The sequence below is a fragment of the Rhipicephalus microplus genome, chromosome 9, assembly GCF_043290135.1.
Source record: "Rhipicephalus microplus isolate Deutch F79 chromosome 9, USDA_Rmic, whole genome shotgun sequence".
Classification (NCBI taxonomy): Eukaryota; Metazoa; Arthropoda; class Arachnida; order Ixodida; family Ixodidae; genus Rhipicephalus; species Rhipicephalus microplus.
The window spans coordinates 12,070,487-12,094,508 of record NC_134708.1 but is presented as its reverse complement, the minus strand read 5'-3'; the positions used below and the strand labels follow the sequence as shown (position 1 = coordinate 12,094,508).

General features: G+C 46.2%; 2 protein-coding genes across 3 annotated transcripts in view; one reads left to right on the top strand and one right to left on the bottom strand.

Annotated features, from left to right (window-relative positions):
* The window catches only part of LOC119163474 (uncharacterized), a 403,044-nt gene that overhangs the window by 366,136 nt on the left and 12,886 nt on the right, over positions 1-24,022 (top strand). The window lies entirely within an intron of this gene.
* On the bottom strand, positions 919-22,035 carry LOC142771544 (uncharacterized). The gene is made up of 5 exons (XM_075873141.1): positions 17,559-22,035; positions 11,737-12,043; positions 6,424-6,542; positions 1,722-3,141; positions 919-1,184 (listed from the first exon to the last, which is right to left on the bottom strand). Exons 1-5 carry the CDS (start codon positions 17,666-17,668, stop codon positions 1,008-1,010), a joined length of 2,133 nt encoding a protein of 710 aa, XP_075729256.1. The 5' UTR covers positions 17,669-22,035; the 3' UTR covers positions 919-1,007.

Sequence of the window (24,022 nt, the reverse complement as noted above, 5' to 3'; positions counted from 1 at the left end):
CGTCTCTCATAATCATATAGTGGTTTTGGGACGTTAAACCCCACATATCAATCAATCAATCAGTTGTGCGGCGAATGTATTTGAAGGATGTGTGTACTTAGCGCCATCTCTCGTCAGTGACGGGTGGCTTATCTGGTGAGAAAAGATAGTTATCTATAAACGGCGCCCGGTTCTGAACAGCAGCGACTTATCTAGACATTCTGGTGAAACTTCACTGTCGCACTACAAACCGCGTGGCTTTTCAGGGTGTTTGATATTTTACAATAGGGCGCAGTGTGTTTCTAAAGTGTGGTGTTTAAGCGACCGGCTTTGTAGTATACGATACTGCAATTTTGTCAGTTTACCAGCAGGTCTTTGCTGTAATCCGCAGTCGTTTTTGATAACTCACTTTTTTTGAATATAGGACCCCCTTTTTTTTTCGCCTACTTCCCACTCGGTTATAGTAGAAAGCCGTTGCTGCGTCCACGACATGGCACCACGTACAAGTGTTGGCAATTACTGGGATTGCCCTCGCGTTTCCAAAGTGGTACTCCATAGCGCAAACTTAGAAAATAGACACAATAACCGAAGCAAGAGGAAGCGAAAATATCGGGCATTAAAATTCAGCTGCTAATTTGAATCTGCATGCAAACAGACTAAAATTATCAGCGCATGCATGCATCAATATTGGCAAAAACTGATTGCGCTCTCATATCAAACAGCTGCATCTCATTTTGGAAAAGTGAAAAGGACGTGATACAACTCGTGTCTCTCTTCTTAATACTACTTCTTTTCTCCTGTCTTTCTTTTCCTAGTTGGCGCTATTATGTAAGCTTGTGATGTCAGCCACGTCACCGAACCACAGTCTTACTCCTCGTGTTCCCTTGAGCTAAAGCATAAAAGTAGGATCCTGCTCAGACTGCCGATCCAAGTGAAACTCGCCTTTATCAGATCCTCAGTGATTCGTAACTTGTGCAGCCGCACTCTCGGACAGAGGTGGACGACGAAGCGAGCCCCCGTGACTTTCGTCACTGGGCTTTTCGCTCAGGCAGGCTCGTTGCACGGGCCGCCTGCATGCGCGACGTGCTCGTCGGCTCGCTGTTTGTCTCTTCAGCGATGGGCGTGATGATGCACACGACTTCCACCTGGCACATCCGCTGGCCGACACGTTTCGGAGTCGACGACAGCCGCAGGTTGGCGGATTTCTGGTCCCACCACGTCGTAAGGCACACGACAGCAAGAAAGAGAGAGAGAGAGAGAGAGAGAGAGAGAGAGCGATGAAAGCGGGAGCGATTGCTTAAAGCAGTATCTACACGAAAATTCTCACTTGTCGTTTGCTCCTAAAGGGGGATTCACACGGGGGCCAATCCTCAGGGATAAAGGCAGGGCCTATAGTGACGTCAGCTTGCGAGGAGAACGCGCCCCAAGTATCCCCCACTCACTCATACGAGACGAACGGATGGGAAGTAACCATCCATTCGTCTTGGCTTATTCTTGGCTTATTTTCTCCGGCTATATCAATGAGTGAATACGTAAATGCTACGTGTCGACTGGTATATGTCGCATTTAAGGTGTGAACATCAGCATCTCCGAGTCGCTTTTTGGTCGCCACAAGCAAAGTATCATGTGAGTTGTCCTGTAGCAGGTGTAAAACAAGTATTACTTGACCTAGGTGTTCACGCAGCTAATCGGATTGTTCCTACGCAATATTTTTTCTTTCATTCAAAAGCAGCAGTCCATACCATGTGGGGCGGCTGCCCATCAATGTTGCCGCCGTAGGTCGTCTTGAAGAGCTCGAGTCTCCGCATGGCAGCCTCGTCTATGACGCGGCCGGTCTCGCTGTTAGCCCATCGCCAGATGTGTTGAGACATGTCCTCATCCCTAGCGCCTTGCTCCAACGGTATCCCACTGGGCGACAAGCGGTCGTCGGCACTACGAAACAGGGGAAACGCGTCGACGTCATCATCGAAGTTCTCGACGTTCAACGGCTCGCTCCCGAAATGTCCGGGATCGGACCAGCACGAACCCCTGGCGATGCCTCTGAAACCTCGCCCCTGTCCTCCGCCCTGCATCTCCAGGACCGGAAACGTGGGCTCAACCAAAGGAACTGGGCCTTCAGAGCTGAACGGGACTTCACCGGGACTCAGACGGCCGTAGTCTTCGTCTTCCTGGAGTGAAGCTGCTTCGAAGGCACCGTGGTCGGCCGGCAGCGCGTCGTGAGGAAGGAAGGGCGGGTGCTCCTCGAAGAACTCGGGAGATCGCGCCTGCGACGAGAGAAGCGTTCTCTCGTCGTCGGAGCGAACGGACGCAGGCCGAGAAGAAGTTCTCGCAGGGCGATCCTTCGGGACGACGCGGTTACGCTCTTCGCCACCGCTGTCTGCCTCCAGAGAAATAGAAATCTCGGAGTCACTCCCACTTTTCGAAGATAAGCTGGAGACGTCCTCGCTGCCGCTAGCAGAGTCGAAATCAGACGGAACGTGCGAAGTCACCGCCGAAACGCTTTGTATAACGACCTCATTCTCACTGGCTCTTCTCGGTGCAAGCATGACGTGTGTCTGTGGAACGGAATGTTGTCCTTGACGTCGCCGAACCTTAGGATGCTTGCCTTTTTGCCGATGAGACTCCCGACCCTCTTCATTGTCGGAAGGCGTGACGCAAGTGGTGTCCCGCGAAGAGACGGGTCTCGCAGGGTGGCCTGATTCCCGAACAGGTGGTGCCTGTGATCCCGAAAGCGACAGACTTTCGCGCAACGAGGGACTGTGCTGTCGGCTGATGCTCCGAGTTAGGCCCGAGATCCTCATCGACGCCAGACTCCTGGACGGTCTTTGACGATGGGCCTCACCCAATCTCTCCCTTTGTGCCGGGCTTACGTTGATAAGCAATGCGATCTCTCTTAGGATCCTCGTTAGCCGGTCTAGCGACGCGTGCATTTCTTCGAGCGTTACAGCGGACCTTCTTATCTCGGCGGACTCTTCTTCCCGCGCTTCCGACTGTCTTTCTTGATCCTGCTCGCTATGACAACTGTGGCGATATCGATGGGCCGTTCCTTCACTCGAAGCTCCAGCTTCCCGCTGTCGAACCGGTGACCGGCTCCTCGACTCCGCTTCTGGGATCCGAACTGGCGACTGTACTAGGCGCTTCCGCTCTTCGCTCGGCTTTGGGCTGCAGAAAAGGTCGGATGGGTCAGTAATTTGCTTTGGTTCCTTGTTGACTAACATGTGAATCAGAATAATAATTACCCGCTGCGGTAATTTAGTGGGTATAATGTTCGACTGCAGACCCGAAGGTCACGGGATCGAATACCGGCCGCGGTGGCCATACTTTCATTGACGCTGAATTCTAGAGGCTCATGTACTTCATTTCAGTTTACATGCACGTTGAAAAACACAAGATGGTCTGAATTCCTGGAGCCATTCACTCCGGCGACCCTCCTAACCTTATCATAATTTTCTGACGTAAAACCCACCGTTAGTATTATTGGGTTATTAACAACTAATACCAACCTATTGGACTTTTGTTCTTATCTAAACAATAACTTCAAAAGTTTATTTCCATTCTGCAGGTGTTTGTTGCCGGCAATTTGGCTCTCGGTGCCCTCACTGTCTTCTGCAACTTAGTAACCTCTTTTCAGAAAATCAACGTTGCGATGTGTTTGAAAAAAACAACAAAAGAACTCTGGGCTGATTCATTATTTCCAGTCACATGTTTAAAAACTAGAGCACAATAACGGACCACACGATAACCTTTGGCTCACGTAACTGCACGCTGAAGCTTTGAGTAAGAGAGAGCCGAGTTGGTACGCATTCATTCTAGAATAGAACGGACGTACAAACTCGGACACAAGTCGGGATATCCCACCCCCCACACTTTTAGGCGTTTGTGGTGTCCTGACCTCCTCCTAATGTTCGTGTATGCACACCCCGTCTCTTTTAGAATGAATATTTAAGCTGCATAGCGAGCGATCGAGGCTGACCAGGCCTAGTGGTGGACCGTGCGAGCTCGAAAACTCGATCGAATGTTGCTTCTGCGTGCTCAGGTGCCTTATTTGCTTTTGTGATGCACCTGCCGTGCACGAATTTGATGTTTCAATATCTGGCCGCTGTAGGCGCCATGTTCAGAAATAGATTGGGATTTTACCACTAGGGCGACATTGTATATTGCGGGGACACCTGCATCTATCATAAGAGAGTACTGACGCAAGTTGAGACATAAAAAAATAAGACATTTTCCGTTTGTTTGGTATACAGTGTTAACAATCTCAACACACCAAAGTCTGCAAGCGCGTAAGAAATATTTTTATTCTTAACGTTTTCATCGCTGGACACCAGCAAGCCGGCCACATCGCACTGAACATTTCCCGAAGGGTCAACTCATGATAGATTGAAATACGAGCGCGATACGCAGACACGGACAGGAAAGACACTGACAAGCGCCCGCCCATTCAACCGTTTTTACGAGCCAGCTTAGTTCCCCTGCCCCGCCGCGGTGGTCTAGTGGCTAAGGTACTCGGCTGCTGACCCGCAGGTCGCGGGATCGAATCCCGGCTGCGGCGGCTGCATTTCCGATGGAGGCGGAAATGTTGAAGGCCCGTGTGCTCAGATTTGGGTGCACGTTAAAGAACCCCAGGTGGTCTAAATTTCCGGAGCCCTCCACTACGGCGTCTCTCATAATCATATGGTGGTTTTGGGACGTTAAACCCCACATATCAATCAATCAATCAAGCTTAGTTCCCCTGAGTTCGAGAATTCTGCGTCCTGCATGCAACCTGAATTGCATTAATCACTGTCGGGGACAGTTCATTCATCACTGCTTACGTGTATAACGAGCAGATGGCTAGTCTGCCGCTAATACATCGCGAATTCCTATCTTCGCGTGACGTCACACTGACATGGGACGTCACTACAGTGCTCTAGGAACGTCACGGAGAAGCTGCCTCTTTGATGTCGAAACCAAAACTGGCTTTTTAAAGTTGATTGATTTCATTCGTGTGGGGATTAACGTCCCAAAACCATCATATGATTATGAGGGACGCCGTAGTGGAGGGCTCCGGAAATTTCGACCACCTGGGGTTCTTTACCGTGCACCCAAATCTAGAGCACACGGGCCTACAGTATTTTCGCCTCCGTCGGAAATGCAGCCGCCGCAGCCGGGGCTTGTTAATGTAATGGTGGTATTAAAATACATGCGATGAATTCCCAGGCACTCCCATATTATTATTAGGGTTCTCGAAACCCATGTTCTTATTGAGAACAACAATCTCAAAACATTTTAAATTCGTGTTGTTACTTCTTTAAGGGAATTAGAAATATGCGGAAAAAGTGAATCTCAAGAAAAAAAAGTAGTTATCGAACTGACTCATCATTTCGTACAGCAGAAGCCCAATGCATCATTTTGGTAAGATAGCAGTATCGCACTGCAAGGTGTGTGGTTTGCCAGAGCATTAGAACCATTATGAATGTCCGTCAGGCCGGATTGTAAAATATTAATTACCCGAACTCAGTGACCTCGCATTCCTTTACCCAGACATAGGAAAGGCAGATAAATGTAAGAGACTGCAGTCATAGAGTGATTCTGCAAAGAATACTACGTGAATGATGAGCGATGACGACCTGTAGTGGGGAAACAGCATCTAGCCATCGCACCCGCACCGACTGGGAGACTGTTGCGCTGCTCTGCCCTTGAGGGCCGAGAAATCCACCAGCACTCCAACTCCTAGCCATCACCTACAGGCGGATCATTTCGCCCTCCGTACCAACTCGCAGGGCATTTCAATGAAGTTCTTTGGCCGGCTGACCGACCAGATATACTTTTTTCACGTAACTTGCCGGAGTGTTCGAGTGGGTCTCTGCAGTACGAGTACGTATCGGCTTAGATTACCATTTTTTATACATTTTCGACATAATTTTTTTCGTCTATTTCCCGTTGAGTTACGGTAGGACGTCGTTGCCGCCGCCCTGAAATGACAGCACCTGTCTCGAAATCGTAGTCATGAGTGTTTAACGTACTGAGGGGGGGGGGGGGGGAGGGGATAAACTGAATCCCCTTTCCGCCTGAGGGGCGCCAGTCCTCTCCACCCCCCGAAATATACATAAAATATACATGTGTACATATGAACACATGCGTACGAACAAGCGTATGAATATGCGTAAAGTTTGCTTGACCACAAGAAAAATTTCTGGCTGCGCCTCCATCATGAGTGCATACCTTTTGACGATGGTTCTTTCCGTTTGTACATTAACATAAGATCATCAGTCTATTGTGCTGCGTCATACATCAGCCTTAACATAATGATATAGACACCGGGCAAGTTGGTTCATGGTCTCAAGCAGAGTGAAATAGAAGACTTCAAGATAGACAAGTTGGGACGAGTGCTATATCGTCTTCATGTCCCTCGCGCGCTGCCTGTTTTTGCGCACTGCTTTCATCGCGTATGATTGAGCCCACCTGTGGTCCGGACTTCTCCAGCGTTGCACGAGGGCAGTGCAAGAAGAATAGGATGGCATGGCGCTGCTCGGACGCCCCGAAGTTCCAGGATCAGCCAGGACTGCATCACTTTTTGGAGACTGCACACCATCATTGTGCTTCAGCATTCCTCCCAGCTCACAATTGGCATGACGCGGAACAAATAAGTGCTAAAAAGCAATAAATGCAGCTTCGCCCAAAGGTTACCAACCAAGCCTGAAGACAGTGCGAAGCCGGGAAGTCTTTTCAGCGTCTATTTTTTTTTCTCTATCTTTGATGATCTCACTCTTGTTCTCTAGTCCAACTTTCGCAGATTTTTGTCTCTTCTTCTCTATTTCTAAACCTTTTTTCCTCTCTCTTTCTATTTCTCGATTTCTATTTCTATACCTGATTCCTGTTGTCCTATTCCTCTAGCCGTATTAGTAACGTCCGCACTTCAGAACATCAGCAAGGTGCTCGAAAAACAAAGAAGAAGAGGACTTCCCTTCGTCGAGAGCGTGTACTCAATATCCTACAGCAGGCTATGGCAACAACAGGTGGCGCTGCCTGGCGCTCCCACTTTTAAACGCACATATGCACCGTATAAAGTGGACGGCAGGATGACCGCCACCATAGCTCAGTATTAGGGCATCGCAGGCGTTATTCGAATGTCGCGTGTTCGGATCCTACCGGAGGCAATTCATCTTTTCGTTCACTTTCCTTTCTTCACATTTACATTACAATTACTTCTAATAACATCAGCTATACTTTCTTTGACATTCTCATTAATGTCGTGGCACGAGTCCTCGACTGTACACTGTCATCATCATCATCATCAGCCTGACTACGTCCACTGCAGGACAAAGGCCTCTCCCATGTTCCGCCAGTTAACCCGGTCCTGTGCTTGCTGCTGCCAATTTATACCCGCAAACTTCTTAATCTCATCTGCCCACCTAACCTTCTGTCTCCCCCTAACCCGCTTGCCTTCTCTGGGAATCCAGTCAGTTACCCTTAATGACCAGCGGTTATCCTGTCTACGCGCTACATGCCCTGCCCATGTCCATTTCTTCTTTTTGATTTCAGCTATGATATCCTTAACCCCCGTTTGTTCCCTAATCCACTCTGCTCTCTTCTTGTCTCTTAAGGTTACACCTACCATTTTTCTTTCCATTGCTCGCTGCGTCGTCCTCAATTTAAGCTGAACCCTCTTTGTAAGTCTCCAGGTTTCTGCTCCGTAGCTAAGTACCGGCAAGATACAGCTGTTATATACCTTCCTCTTGAGGGATAGTGGCAAACTACCTGTCATAATTTGAGAGTGCTTGCCAAATGTGCTCCACCCCATTCTTATTCTTCTAGTTACTTCAGTCTCGTGGTTCGGCTCTGCGGTTATTACCTGCCCTAAGTAGACATAGTCTTTTACAACTTCAAGTGCACTATTACCTATCTCGAAGCGCTGCTCCTTGCCGAGGTTGTTGTACATTACTTTCGTTTTCTGCAGATTAATTTTAATACCCACCTTTCTGCTCTCCTTGTCTAGCTCCGTAATCATGAGTTGCAATTCGTCCCCCGAGTTACTCAGCAATGCAATGTCATCGGCGAAGCGCAGGTTACTAAGGTATTCTCCATTGACTCTTATCCCTAACTGTTCCCATTCTAGGCTTCTGAAAACCTCCTGTAAGCACGCGGTAAATAGCATTGGGGAAATTGTGTCCCCCTGCCTTACACCCTTCTTGATTGGTATTCTGTTGCTTTCTTTATGAAGCACTATGGTAGCAGTTGATCCCCTGTAGATTTCTTCCAGAATGTTGATATATACTTCATCTACGCCCTGATTCCGCAGTGTTTGCATGACGGCTGATATTTCTACTGAATCAAACGCTTTCTCGTAATCTATGAAGGCTATGTATAGGGGTTGGTTATACTCTGAGCATTTCTCTATTACCTGATTGATAGTATGAATGTGGTCAATTGTTGAGTAGCCTGTTCGAAATCCTGCTTGTTCCTTTGGTTGATTGAATTCTAATGTTTTCTTTACTCTGTTAGCAATTACCTTTGTAAATAGCTTGTATACTACAGAGAGCAAGCTGATCGGCCTGTAATTCTTCAAGTCCTTGTCATCTCCTTTCTTATGTATTAAGATGATGTTAGCGTTCTTCCAAGACTCTGGTACTCTTCCCGTCAGGAGACACCTCGTAAACAGTGTGGCTAGTTTTTCTAACACAATCTGTCCTGCATCTTTTAGCAGATCTGATGTTACCTGATCCTCACCAGCAGCTTTGCCCCTTTGCATGCTCTCCAAAGCTTTCCTGACTTCTTCTATCATTACTGGTGGGGTGTAATCTGGGCTACTGCTAGTTCTTATAGTATTAAGGCCGTGGTTGTCACGGCTACTGTACAGATCTCTGTAAAACTCCTCTGCTATTTTAACTATCCTATCCATATTGGTAGTTATTTTGCCTTCTTTGTCCCTTAGTGCATACATCCGACTTTTGCCTATCCCAAGTTTCCTCTTCAATGCTTTGACACTTCCTCCGTTTTTCAGAGCGTGCTCAATTCTCTCCATGTTATACCTTCTTACATCGCATACCTTACGTCTATTAATCAACTTCGAAAGCTCTGCCAGTTCTATTTTGTCTGTTGTACTTGACACTTTTATGATTTGACGCTTCTTAATTAGGTTCTTCGTTTCCTGGGAAAGCTTGCCAGTGTCCTGTCTAACTACCCTGCCTCCAACTTCCACTGCACACTCCGTAATGATACTCGTTAGATTATCATTCATTGTATCTACGCTAAGGTTCGTTTCCTCACTAAGAGCCGAGTACCTGTTCTGCAGCGACACTCTGAATTCCTGTACTTTCCCTCTTAGTGCTAGCTGATTGATTGGCTTCTTGCGTAGCAGTTTCTGTCGTTCCTTCTTCAAGTCTAGGCGAATTCGAGACCGTACTATTCTATGGTCACTGCATCGTACCTTGCCAATCACTTCCACATCCTGCACGATTCCAGGTTGTGCACTCATTATAAAGTCTATTTCGTTCTTATTTTCGCCATTAGGGCTCCTCCATGTCCACTTGCGGTTTTCTCGTTTTCGGTAGAAGGTATTCAAAATCCGTAAATTATTGCGTTCTGCGAATTCTACTAGTAGCTCTCCTCTGGCGTTTCTAGTACCGATGCCATAATCTCCTACTGCCTGGTCTCCAGCCTGCTTCTTCCCTACCTTTGCATTAAAGTCGCCCATCACTATAGTATACTGTGTTTTTACCTTACTCATTGCCGATTCCACGTCTTCATAGAAGCTTTCAACTGAAGCGTCATCATGGCTGGATGTAGGCGCGTAAGCCTGTACTACCTTCATCTTGTATCTTTTATTCAGTTTAATTACGATACCTACCACCCTTTCATTAATGCTATAGTATTCCTCTATGTTGCCAGCTATGTTTCTGTGAATTAGGAACCCCACTCCCAGTTCTCTTCTGTCTGCCAAGCCCCTGTAGCAAAGGACGTGCCCATTCTGTAGCACCGTATAGGCCTCATCTGTCCTCCTAACCTCACTGAGCCCTATTATATCCCATTTAACACCCTCTAGCTCCTCGAATAGTACAGCTAGACTTCCCTCACTAGATAAGGTTCTAGCATTAAACGTTGCCAAGTTCAGGTTCCAATGGCGGCCTGTCCGGATCCAGAGATTCTTAGCACCCTCTGCTGCGTTGCAGATCTGACCGCCGCCATGATCAGTTGCTTCGCAGCTGCTGGGGACTGAGGGCCGTGAGTTATTTGACGTAAGCATGTGGGAGGTAGTGGCCAGATACTGCACCAGGGTGGCCAATCCTTCTCTGGTGAGGGAGTGCGTGCTCGGCGGTGTTTGCCGGTGAGGCCGCACCACAGGCCTCTTAATGCAGTTCCATCAACACGCGGATTTTTTTTTTTTAATCCGGTTGGGAACTGCGCGGTACCGGGATTTGAACCACGGACCTCTTGCATGCGAGGCGGATGCTCTAACCACTACGCCATCGCCGCAACCCTGTACACTGTCCTGTATGCTAAATGTGGTTTGCGACAGCCAAGTCCCCTCAGCACTTGAAACGGAAACTGTATCGAGAGACGCGAAGGATAGACGCTCATTTGTCAACTGTTAACTCCGCACTTGAAGATTTAGCGACTGTCCTATGGGTTCCTTGCTCGCGTCTTCATTTCTTTGGCGCTCCCTTGTGCTGCATCAGCTAGGATCCAACTTCTAAAAAAACGTGCGTTACTAACCCAAATAACAGTATAGCTCAGACGCCTCGATCGAGTCTCGGGTTGGCGGCTGTAGGCGTTGACTGTAGGAAACTCGCCAACGAACTTAACGTTCCATCCATTACTCTGAGCTGGTCATATATAGTGAGGCTGAAGTGCGCGTTTCGTGCCGATTCCAGAGTTGAGTTGTCAACTGAGAAGCGAAACCCGGTTGCGGATTAGGAAGGCAAGGAGAACGAGGTGTCATTATGTTATCGCGTTCTACTCTTGAACGTGAAGTTTAAACGTCGTTTATTTTTATGTTTACCTTTTATAGCTCCATTTACTGCATTCAGTAGAAATGGAAGCTGACGACGCTTACACAGAGAAAGTGCACGACACAGATTACTGGTTCCTGTGAAAAACGAGGCAGTAAACTCACTCGGCAGGCTACGAGCCAACTTTCGATGCGAAACCCTTAAACGCCTCATCGAAGGGGAAATTCGACCGGCGGCGGCGACTGTCGCGGCGTCGGGTATACGAGCGATGCAAAAACTAGTGACCTGATGCCGTCACTCTATGACGTCATCTACACGTCACGGATCACCGAAATTCGTGATGTCACTGTAACGTAACAAATGCTGGCGTGACGTCATGCGACGTAACACCACGTGATGACGTTGTGGCGACCTCCTTTGGACGATGAACAAAGCCGAAAGGCGTGCGTTCACCTCAAGAGGAAAAAATGAAGATGTCGCTTGGCATTGCCACGTGAAGTCATGGCTCGTGTTACCTTCTCCATTATAACACATCGACCATCGACTGAGAAGAAGGAGAAGGGGGAGGAGGAGGAGAAGGAGAAGTATGAGGAGGAGAAGGAGAAGTATGAGGAGGAGGAGGAGAAGTATGAGGAGGAGGAGAAGGAGGAGAAGGAGGAGAAGGAGGAGGAAGAGGACAAGAAGGAGGAGAAGGACAAGAAGGAGGAGAAGGACAAGAAGGAGGAGAAGGAGAAGAAGGAGAAGGAGAAGAATTCGAGTTGTCTTGTGAATGCACGAGGCACCCTGCGAGTTTTATTTCACTGTTACTAAAGACAGCCAGACTCACCTTCAGCGACTGGGGCGAGGAACACCCGGAAGCATAGCCCGAGGCACATACTGACACTGGAGTCCTAAATCCCTCGTCGACCTCTTCATCGGCTTGACTCACGGAGCCCTCCGGGAGCATGCTGCGGACGTCGCTCGAGGACAAGCGCTTGTTCAGCACGACTTGTTCGATCTGCTCAAGGTTGGGTAGACTGTAGGAGAGGGCACCCCCCTGCTGAGCGTCAAGAATGGAGTTCCTCAGTTGCTCCCAGTGCTTCTGCTCCCGCTTGCTGTCGTGCTTCTTCTTTCGGCCAGAAGAGGAGTCGAGTCTGCGAAGCAAGGGAGAACGGCCCCGATCGTTGGCGTCGGGCAGGGCGGTGCAAAGAATCACTTGCACCCCCTCCCCCTCCACCACCTCCCGAGCCACACCAGAACCAGAACTTTCTACTCTGAGATGCATCATCGAATGCTAAAATCGACCGTATGGCATCGGCGCTGTCCAGCGCCGGCCGTGTCCGCACGAAATATGCAAAGAATGGTCACGCGATGACGTCACACATCGCCATATTTTGTGGCGTCATCCCGACGTAACAAAATAAGATGTCACATGACGTAATCGTATGACATCGTTAGTAGGCGAAAAGTGTGCCGAGCGAGGATAATAATAATAACAATAATAATAATAATAATAATAATAATAATAATAATAATAATAATAATAATAATAATAATAATAATAATATCATATGAGTTAATACGTGCCAAACCCACGATATGGTGGTAAGAAACACCGCCGTAAATGGGGGCTCCAGAAATTCTGACCGTTTGGTGTTATTTGTCGGGACGCTGATATCGCACAGTGTACGCTCGCATTTCACCTTCATCGAAAGGCGACCGCGGCAGCGATGGAACCTGTGACTATATACAGATCAGCAGCCGAGCTTTACAACACCTCCTTGCCCCGCCGCGGTGGTCTGGTGGCTAAGGTACTCGGCTGCTGACCCGCAGGTCGCGGGTTCAAATCCCGGCTGCGGCGGCTGCATTTCCGATGGAGGCGGAAATGTTGTAGGCCCGTGTGCTCAGATTTGGGTGCACGTTAAAGAACCCCAGCTGGTCAAAATTTCCGGAGCCTTCCACTACGGCGTCTCTCATAGACATATGGTGGTTTTGGGACGTTAAACCCCACAAATCAATCAATTACAACACCTGCTTCAGCACGGCGGATCACCGATCACACGAGGTTGAGCAAAACCACGTGAAGTGCAGAAGGTTTGCAGGGCCTTGGATCCTGGAGGCAGTGCAAACATAGGCTCAAAGAGCTTTCGGAAGATGGCAGGGAAGGATTACTATATCGACTGAGAAGAAACAAAGGAGATTTAGAGGGAGCACCAAAAAAGAAGCGAAAAACAATGACTTGGTTTAAATTAACAAACTGCACTCTGAGAACTCTAATGTCATATGCCTCCATGTTAAAGGTTCATTATTAGCGGACAAAATCAAGGTTATAGTTCAATCTTTAAAGTGCCAGTCAACAGGCTCCAACTTGTTTTGTTACACTTTCACCCCAACCGCCACCCCCCAAAGAAGCTCAGCAATTCGTAGAGTAGACCATGGAAGTCACCTTTCCCAAATATTACAGCGCTGCGCGCCGCGCAGGCCCTCCTTCTTGAAAAACGATTCCAGCGCTTCTTTACAACTGATTAATCCTCCTTCCATGCGCTGCAGTGACGCAATGTCGCCGATCGGTGATTTGCGCATAATAGGTCGAAATTTGAAACCAGCTGAGGCTGATGTTCTAACCCTGTAACTTCCTTAATATAGCACGTACTCGCAAAATTCTTGCGGCAACATGTTCACAGAGCAAAGGCGCATACATTTCTTCTTATAACAATTTCAGGACCTCTGGATCGTTTACTGGCCCTCTAAATTTCACCCTGAAATCTCTGCATGTGACGTCAGAAATTTTTAACGCATTTTTTGAAGTTTCCCGACATTGGCTCGATGAAATTTTTTGAAACATGCTAGCCATATGGCACCCACAAATGACAGTGCACTTCAATTTTATGGATTAGAAGCTCCGTAGTACCCCAGTAGATGCCTTTAAAATTTATGATGTCACGGTGTCTGGTGCGGTAATCTCAAGATGGCATCTCCACCCACATTTTCTTTTTGCCCGTTCTCGCGCTTACCAAGCATCTTTCGTTTACCAAGCATCTTGTCGCTGTGAGAGTGGCGTTTTCAGGATTGTGTAATTGCACTTTACCAATACACGAAAACTCGTTTTGCTCTTTAGTGTCCAGTTCAGCCTGTGACTACTGTTAGTGATTGCATAGAGGACCCTTTGAGTTTCTGTGGTTCGAAGCGATGTCGATGGGAATGACATTCAATATCGAATTATTTTGCGGCGAATTTTAATAAAGGGAGAACTTGGATACTATTCAAGTGCAAGTTATGAGCATAACTATGTGTTTATATTTAAATTTAGTAGTGATTATTCCATGTTAGTCCATGGAATGGAATGGAATGAAAAAACGTTATTTCAGTCCTGCAGGACGCGCTTAGCGCGTAGCGGGCGTCTCCCACGTAGGGACCGACAGGGAGTACCTGGCGGCCGCTTCGTGGGCCTGCTGGACGGCCCATTGCTGGTCGATGTAACACGCTTTTAGGCGTAATATAAAGTATGATCTGTATGTGCTTCTCGTTGTTTTATATTGTCTAGCTACGTTTGTTTTGCTTCCATTTGTTAATAGTACCATTTGTTTATTTTTTAACAGCTGTGTAGCTAGTGTTGTGACACAGAGTTGACGCCGTGACATCGGACAACAAGGGTAAACCCTAATGATCTCCGCCTCTAAAATTAATCAGTGTGCAGATAAGACAATCTTCAGCATCAAGTGCCGCTTTCCGGCAGTGCTGATTTGACTCAAGTAGGTGGTTTCGCAGCCTAGCGCTTCTTGTTGCAGAGAAACCGCCTTTTCAAGCACGAAACATGCCGTAAAATATGTCAATTTGTTCGTTCCCAGATACTTAAAAACTTCGGAAATTTAGGTTGGTTTCGAAAAAATTTCCAATGCAAAAAAAAATTGTTCGACTACTCGAAGCACTCGAATACCCACATAGGCCTACAAGTTATACATGCAAAAAACAGTACGCTGTCTCGATGAACGTGTTCGCAAATACCCACATGCATCGCTGTGAACTACAAGCGATGCTCATGCACACTGATCTTCCGTGACACTTTGTTGCTTGCACACGTTGGCCACGGATTTTTAAAAAAATTAAAAGGAGTTTTTTGTTGTTATAGCGGCAAAATGTCAGTGTATCTGCTTGCCATCAATACTGCTGACTAAAGCAGAAATCCTATTTTCACAGGAATGGCATACATTATTGCAACAAGCTGGCGGAAACACTCATTCAACTTGATACTTTTTCATCCTTTCACCTTCACTTCACGTGCCTGATTATTTGCTTTTATATGAGACATAACAAGATACCAGTATAAACCAATGTGCAATAGAAGTTGTATAAACAAGATTATAGTGACAAAAACAGTCTGACCGACGTTTCAATAGGTACACCTATATTTGTAAAAGGGTATACCTGTCCTCGTGGGCGTGTTACTAGTTATTTCTAGTAACGTGCCCAGGGGGAGTTCGTACTAGTCCTTACGAACGCACCACAACGCGTTCTCCTCGCCGCAGGTGTTGGAGCTGTGCCAAGTAGGTCACGCTGAAACTGCGCGTGGACGTCACACTCCCCCCGCACGCCTCTCTCGCAGGAGTTTGCTGACGTCACTCTTTCCCTCACCCGCAGCACGCTCGCCACGGCACCTGCAGCTTCCAGCTCCTCCGCCCGCTCGGAACACACTTCTTTCCCCCTTAACCCTCTCCACCACCCGCAACGCGCAACCGCACGTCGATTTTAAACGCTCATAGGCTCGTTTATCTGCGATGAAACTTGCCAGAAATCGAACCCACCTCCCGTGTCTTTGCATTTCAAACAAACGTTTACTCGAATAAACGCTACACCGAGTTTCGCTACAAACAGTTCTTCAAGCACCCGCATTGATGCCCGTTTCCACTGGGTCAACGCCGTGAGCACCGCTGCTGCTTCGCATCCCATCAGGGTTTCTTTCGGGAAGGTGGTCCATAATTTTTTTTCGGGGGAGGGTGAAGAGGGGGGAAGAATGTTTCGTGTTTTTGTATGCGTATGTGCACATATACAAACTGTAATGATTTTCAGGGGGATAGCGTCAACCCTCGCCCTCATTTTCCCTCTTCCCCCTGACCACGTCAATGCCTTTCAGTGCCTGTTATCGGCTGAAAAAGAAATTGAGAGGGAATGAGTGCAGGGGGTCAATAGGTTTCTCAATGAATAAACATAAAGGCTAAACGATGTGTGCCAGCTTTAGAAAGCCAGACAAAAAATGAAGAGGGCATAGATGGTGCCATATATATTTCACACATAATTTAAATTGCTGCCCACATTTCAGAAATTCACCAGCAGAAAAAAAAACGACACACTTAAGAAGAAACACACACAGCGCTGTATGTGTGTTTCTTCCAAGTGTTTGATCTTTTTGCGCTGGTGAATATATCCTAAAGATGAAAGAACTCGTCCAAGAAGCAGTTTTACCACCTTTGACCTGGTGATAATATCGTGGATAACGTCATCGCATGACGTCACATGATGTGATGCCAAAGTGATGTCACGACGACGTCACAAATTTGGCAGTCTGTGGCATCACGTGATGATAAATTAATTCATCATTGGTGTCGGTGGAGACGGCACGCCACGCCAGTCACATTTTGCGTCTCATGGAGCATCCAAGTTTTTCGCCTTAAACGCTCAGTGTCCGTGCGTGTTGGAGTGTCACTCTCACTTGAGACAACTTGAACATGAAAGCCATTCGCAGCGGTGATCCTACTATGCACTTCATATCACGCGAACACCGATTTCTTCATCTTTTTTAGCGACACTAACGCAGCAAATGCGATGTTAAAGCACTGATCTTGCGCTTCTAACCACGAAGAGCGCAGGTGTTCGTGTGACCGCGCATGACACGCGAGCTTTTCACGCCAACGTCACGCTCGCGCGAGAAGTATAAAACGCCGTCGCCATAAAATTTCGCGAATGGCGATTCGGATCACCCTAATTCATTGCTGAGCTGCTTGGTTCATAATCCTAAATACTCCATAACGAAGAACAAAAAACCAGTTTCACCGCAAGGGCGAAGCAGCGTATTCGATGTAAACGAATTGTAATATTGTACGAAGAAAGGCTGGCAGCTAACTCGTTTGGGCCCGATATCAAAACAACGTTTTCAAATACTGTATCTCAAAGCGTTGGCCTGAAGTAACATTAGAGAAGAGGCTTGGTCATGACTTTTTTTTTTATTATGTAGAGAGAAAACCCCTTCATAGCATAAATACTGTTATTGAGTGCTCACAATGGATTCCCTCATTTTTTTTTAATTGGTGACGGGAGGTGGACTACAAGCACTGAAATTAGGGGTCTCCCTCTGAATCCGCCACTGTGTTGGACTGTTCAAAGAACGTTTTCATGAATCGCAAGTGCGTTTCTCTGCACTGCATATCTGAACAAGCAATGGCGGAACCCATCGTGCTTCAAGCACGGACGCAGGCAGTCCTTGGTGGACGTGCTGGGGCTCATCTATTATGAGGCTTTATATAATAAAAAAAAGCAACTGAACCTTTTACAAGTCATTGTGTAAGCAAACCACGCTTGAACAGACTGTTTGCATTGCTTGACATACCGCCATTACTTGTTCAAACGGCAAAGCAGGAAAGCCAACTTCACAATTGTAAAAAGGAAAGCGTATACCTGATGGTGAGCTGAACTATTTCCCGTCGGAGCTTGTTTTCATGCTGCCGTAAGAGTGGTGCAATGTCGAAATAGTTTCTTTTCGGCTCCTCGTTGACACACGGTTCCATGCCATTCGGTTCAGCATCACAGGCCTGTTAGGTTGCAGAAGCTTTAGTACGATACTCGGGAATCTATTTGGAACTTAATTTGCAGCATAAAAATGAGCTAAGGGCCCCGCCGCGGTGGTCTAGTGGCTAAGGTACTCGGCTGCTGACCCGCAGGGCGCGGGTTCGAATCCCGGCTGCGGCGGCTGCATTTCCGATGGAGGCGGAAATGTTGTAGGCCCGTGTGCTCAGATTTGGGTGCACGTTAAAGAACCCCAGGTGATCTAAATTTCCGGAGCCCTCCACTACAGCGTCTCTCATAATCATATAGTGGTTTTGGGACGTTAAACCCCACATATCAATCAAAAATGAGCTAAGGTCCAGCATTAGTTTCTATTTATAAATAATAAATTAACATAGGGTTCTATCGTTAGCATGAGTATAGGCGTGCGCAGAGCTCTACTTACCCTATCAAGTCAATGTCAGACTTTGCACCTACCCCCCTCTTTTAGATGGCTAGGGAAAACAGCCGCCCTCCTGAGCCTCCCCCCCCAAGCACACCTATCAATATGAGGTTCCTAATGAAACATACTTAGAAGAAACAGCTTCGCTGCACCACAAATTGACCGGCATCGCAGCTATCACAGGTCACATAAACTTGCAACAATTATCAGTATGAATGTTATCATCAGTTTATTCTTAATTGTGTTTAATTGCTTGGTTAAAAAACTATGGTGAATACTCTAGAGTATTCAAAATGTGGACGCATATGATTATAATGATAAGCGTCCACAGAGTTTCCCATTATGGGGGGGTCATCCCAGCGCCCCCCCCCCTTTTTAGTTGATACATTACGAATTGCAACACACACGATTACATAATTGGATGTTAACAAAGAATACTGGTGGCTGGCTACTACAGTGCACAGGAAGGAAAACCGACAGGGTTCCTTACACGCATGCACTTAAGACGACTCGAAGGCGACAGCCATATCTTCTCTTTCTTCTCAGTCGATGTACTGATACTGCCCCGCCACCTTTCGAAAGCATTCGGTACCTAAAGTGATAAAGCGCTGACTGTCAGATCGGAGACACCTTACCTGCTTCTGCATTGCCTCCGTGATTGGACCACCTTTCGCCAAGCTAGATGCAATATGATGACGTCATCGTGTGACGTTTACGCAAGGCGACGTCATCAGGTGATGCTTTGCTGCCTGACTCGTAATGTAAAATACCTGGTGCTGTATATCACACTATTTCTTAGGAGTCCCGATGACAATTCTAACTTTTAAGGTGACCTTAAATTTATCTATCCTTAGAATGTCAGTTTGAAGACTCCCATTGGGTTGAAATTTAAATTAACTTCCTTCACCTGTAAACAGGTATCTTCCTATATCCTATATTCTATAAACACATTTCATTCCTTCACACATTGTTATACTATACATATATAGGACTGCATCTTCTGTCTAACCTTTCATAGAAATTAAACATTACTAAAATCCATTACTAAAGGAAAGAAGGGGAATTTCAAAGGCTAATTTTTTTTTAGACACCGTATCAATAAGAACTAACAGACAATATTTTCAAAAAGGCATAGGGGATGTTATTTCCAATAATTATGATACATATGTGAAGAAAGTAAAGTGGGCAGTAAAAAGGGCACCTTGTCACTGGCAGTGACCAAATTTGCAACCTTTGAGTCATGTATCCGATATCTGCCACATGAGTTAGAGCGTTGGTAATTCTCTTGTCCACTTCATAGGATATACCCATGCATTTAATCCTGGGGAGTGTTAGTCAGCGCTGACAGGCCGTGGCTGCAACACGCAGCTTTAACAGTGAGCATTGCTAATGCTGGCAACAAAACTAACAAGCATGCGGTATAAATATTTGATCAAACAAAAATCATTAAACATCATTTATCGAAAGTGCCTACAACAATATTTGACAGATGGCCTGCCGAAAACTTCCCAGCAGCCTATGCACAAATGACTTCTAGGCTTGAAGAATCTGTGCGGAGAATCCGACTTAACGTGTGGATTGCATTCAACAATTTCTGAAGATTTTCAAAAGGCTGTTCGCGGCAAATGTTTTTACCTAATGCATCAACACAACGTCTTGTTACAACAATGCATTTTTCCCTGATTTAAGATGAGCTCTGTATAGGGTTAGTTACATTAGTTTAAAGCCCTGAAGACAGCTTTTATGCCTAGGCAAGCATTCCAAGTTCTGAATTCACCAAGTTCACCGCCCAAATGTTCCAAGTTCTGCTTTTTATCAATGGAATAAACCAGATTTTCTTTCTATAATGTCTGAAAGCTCTGTGATACCTTTTTCTAATTTGTGATCTACTGCGCTGTCATAATAATTGAAGTTTTTTGCTTTCGTCCTGCTTTTACTAAGCCAGTAGGCCTTACACATGCAGAATGCACCTATTTGTATAGGTGGGCCTGTCAGCCCTGTACCTACAGTACCCTTCTTAATACTGGTTTATAACTGAGCAAAAACTGCATATCATTGCTTGACACTCTTGTGGTTTCTGGAACAGACAGAGTGCTGTTGCAAGCCACCACTAACTGTTAGCTAAAGTTGGTTGGTTTATGTGGCTTGATGTCTAAAAGTAACTTGAGCCATGAGGCACTTCAGTGGAGAACTCTAGACAACCGCATGAAGTTCTTTGAGATGAACTGAAATCGCACTGTACATGGGCGTATAGGACTACGTCTCCATTGAAACACGACCACCATGACTAAAACCAAACCTGTGTTTTTCGAATCACCAGTCGAGCACTGTAACCACTGCGGTGGCAATGTATAACTAAACCATGGTCCACAAACATGCCTGAACTCTGCCCCCATCAGAAAGCATTTGTAGCACCTATACGGTGAAGTTCAAAAAAAGAAAACTTCACACAAAGAACAGAAACGGCAGCCACTGAGCCAACTAAGCTGGTCTTACAAGTGAAAATTATTTTTTTACACAAGCACGCGGCACATGTACGATCGCAACCAATCACACGATGTTAGGGACAGAGCCTCCTCAATTATGAAGGAGTGTGTAGAGAATCAAACTCATAGTCTCGATGCCCCTTGTCTCAAGAAGCTATGAAACTTGCAAGATGACCGTGTGCACTCATTGTAGCAGAACTTCCTGAATAGCAAGTGCACCTATGGATTTGTTAAATAATGTGTTTTCGATAAAAGTCCTACTATAAAAAGGCCTGTGTGCAATCGAACCAGCATGGTATATATGTCCCTGTAATTTTTTTTATCGAAATACAATGGGCACAGCTGCACAGGCATTATATTCGATCCTATTAAAGTAAACGATGTGGACTGCATAAAGTAAGGGGGTGTTTTTATCGCACTTTGTTGCACAAGTTGGGACACTTAAAGATTCTTTCTTTAAAATGATACTTATACAGTGTGGTTGCACATCTCAGAATCGCATGTGGTTAAAAAAATCGTGAAAGAAACGAAATGAATGCTGGCCAATATGACAATCAAAAGCCCTGTGCTTCAGGTTCTGCACACTTTCATGATGTGGAGCCTCAAGTTGACTTTTACCATTTTGGAGGTCTTGTAGCTCGATTATGTTAATGACACTGAGATTCCAAGTATACATTGAGAAATAAACCAGATAAACAACTTACAGTGACGAATGCAAAAATCGCTATACATTCACTCAAAATGTAGAAAATTGCACGTGTGGGCATTGGTAAAGTGAAGTTTCACTTAAAGAATTCGGTATCAAACCCTAAACCCACGGTTTTACGCATTTGATCTGTTATTGGAAATTAGGATTTCGTTGCACAATAGCAAATGAAAGAAAGAAGGCATATCTAGAAATGAGAAAGCCCTAATCCTGCCTTCGCTCTCGAAATACAGCTCCAGAGCCTGTTTGTCAGATATGACTACCCTGATTGACAATAAGTATATTCCGAACTGCATTGAAATTTTCAAGAAATAACATGACCCCCCTCTAAATTCTGTACACACGCAAACATGCACACACAAAAACGCAACATTGCAGCCACATAAACAGGCAGTAGAGCCCGAGAACCACACTAATCACCGGAACGCACACTGCACACTTAACGCATTGTTGTTCACTAACAGCCATGAACCGCCATTTGGGGTTTTGATAGGCAACCGAAGGAAACTTGTGGTTTTGACTGCAGCATGTCTTCAAACATATCACTTCAAGCAACAAGTGAGTTTGCGTGGAAATATCCGCGCATGTTACTGCCAAACAGCACTGACAGCACAAGCGAGAGAATGCAGAGGCTAGACATATTTTGAATAGAACGGGGTGCAGAAACCACGCATCAGCAAACTTTCGACACAAACGCAGACGCGGTTCGATCAATGCCCATCTTGCCTTGCTGCCGATTCCTCAAGAACACCTCCATAGACACACCGCGAACTTTGAGCAACATACTAGGTAAAGAATGTGTCGCACTTCATGTGTCACTTCAAGGCCGAACGAGGCACCGACGACAACGTGCCAAGAAGAGCCGTGGCGCCTGTCCATGGTCTGTTTGATGCGTTTAGCGGCCTTCTCGTGACTGTTCGGGTATTTCTTGCACGCAGACGTACACACGGACAGACTATCACGCAAAAGCGAGCCGCTCATCTCTGTGTAATGTAGTACCAGTTCACCATCCATGCCAGCAGCCGATGAGTCCGCCACGAATACATCGAAAGTCGAGACGCTGTTGCTTATACGCATGTTCGGGTGCTCAGCTACGATCTTGCATCCGAATAACTGACTTTAAAACAAAGAGCCGACGCTCCATGCGACACACCCCCACAATGTGTACGCCGCGCCTTGACCAACGACATCCGGAACCCCACGAATTGTAAGAGCACGGACAACTTTTCAGCATGCGTGGACTCCGCCACAATCAAAACTCGCCGGTAGCAATCTGTTACTTCTCGTTTGCAAAGCTATCATACGCGTGCCTGATGATACAAAGCTCCTTCAATAATACAAAACCGTGAAGATCCATTTCAACGAAGTCATTTCTATTATTCATGCGTGATTGAAATCTTTCATACCATTGATGCACAACGTGTGTAACGAATTTGAAAGTGAACGTACCGCTTATGTCAGATGTTTTCATTCATTGGAATTTGGTGCATACCGCGTCGCAATGCATCGTCCGGCATCTTTCTTTTTAACTACTCTGTAAACATTCCATCTATAGCCTTCTTCTTTTTCTCCGCATGTCGTTCCTCGCGCAGTTTGCATATTCTTCAGATACAGCGTACTTCGGAGTTGTTCTGTGTTTCTTTGTTTTTAAACTGATCTCCAGCCACTGCAAATGCATATACCTGATTATATATCATTTGAGATGGCAAAGGTTAGTAATTATTTACAATGCAAAATATTTGCCCACCGCAACTCATTTTTTTTAAACGTCGTCTGATTTTGGTCCTGCCAAAAAAAGATTAAACCAAAGAGCGCTACACTATATCTGCTTTCCTCCATTTTCTATTGTCTCCAGCCTAATTTAATGATCAATTAAGAACAAGGTGCAGGTTCATATAGAGTCCATATACCTGCCGGTCACGGTGTTTGAAGCTGCTAGAGTTTCCTGCAGTAGCCAAAGACAAATCGTTGATCTGCGATTCTGTGATTGTCGTTCAAAGATTTCACACCAGTTCAAGCGTCCACATGTTCGCCTGAACCATCCCTGCACTTTCACTACTTTGTTTGGACGGGCAATTACACAGGTAATGCCAAATTACACTGAGGCATCATGGTAACCGGTTTAGTCGGTTTCGTCATATCGTAGCGCCAAGTACGGAGCAAATCCTCCCCTCGGCATGGAGCGACTTACGAGTGCAGTGTAGCAACAAGAAACTACAGCAAAGCTACGTTTCGTGCTGACACGCTCATGAACCCGCTATCTCGGAGGCTAGTTTTCTCGTGAAAATTGGGCGGTTAATTGCCACATCATGGCGCTAACGGTGCTGTCAGTTGTGCACGTTCAGTCCCTAGAATCTAGGAGCACTTAATTGTCAGCATAAAGTAGTGGCTCTCGGCCTCGTAGAAACCTCCTCATAGTTCCTATGCATTAAAACCGTATAGTATTATTGTATGAAACCCTACGATTAAAATATATAATCACTCGGGTTCCGCCGTGATTTAACAATGTTCGGCTTTCACGTGGCGCCCACAAGCACTCGCCACTGAATGATTAAAAAAATCCTGGCACATCTGTGACTTTTTGGCTATCTGTTAATTGCGTTGCAGTAATATATACTGCCACATAAAGTCGAGTTATTGGCTCATGGCAACAAAACACGCGGACGACGAGGCACTGTGTACGACCCAAGTGGCGCGCAAGCAAGCTGGTGATCGAAATCGG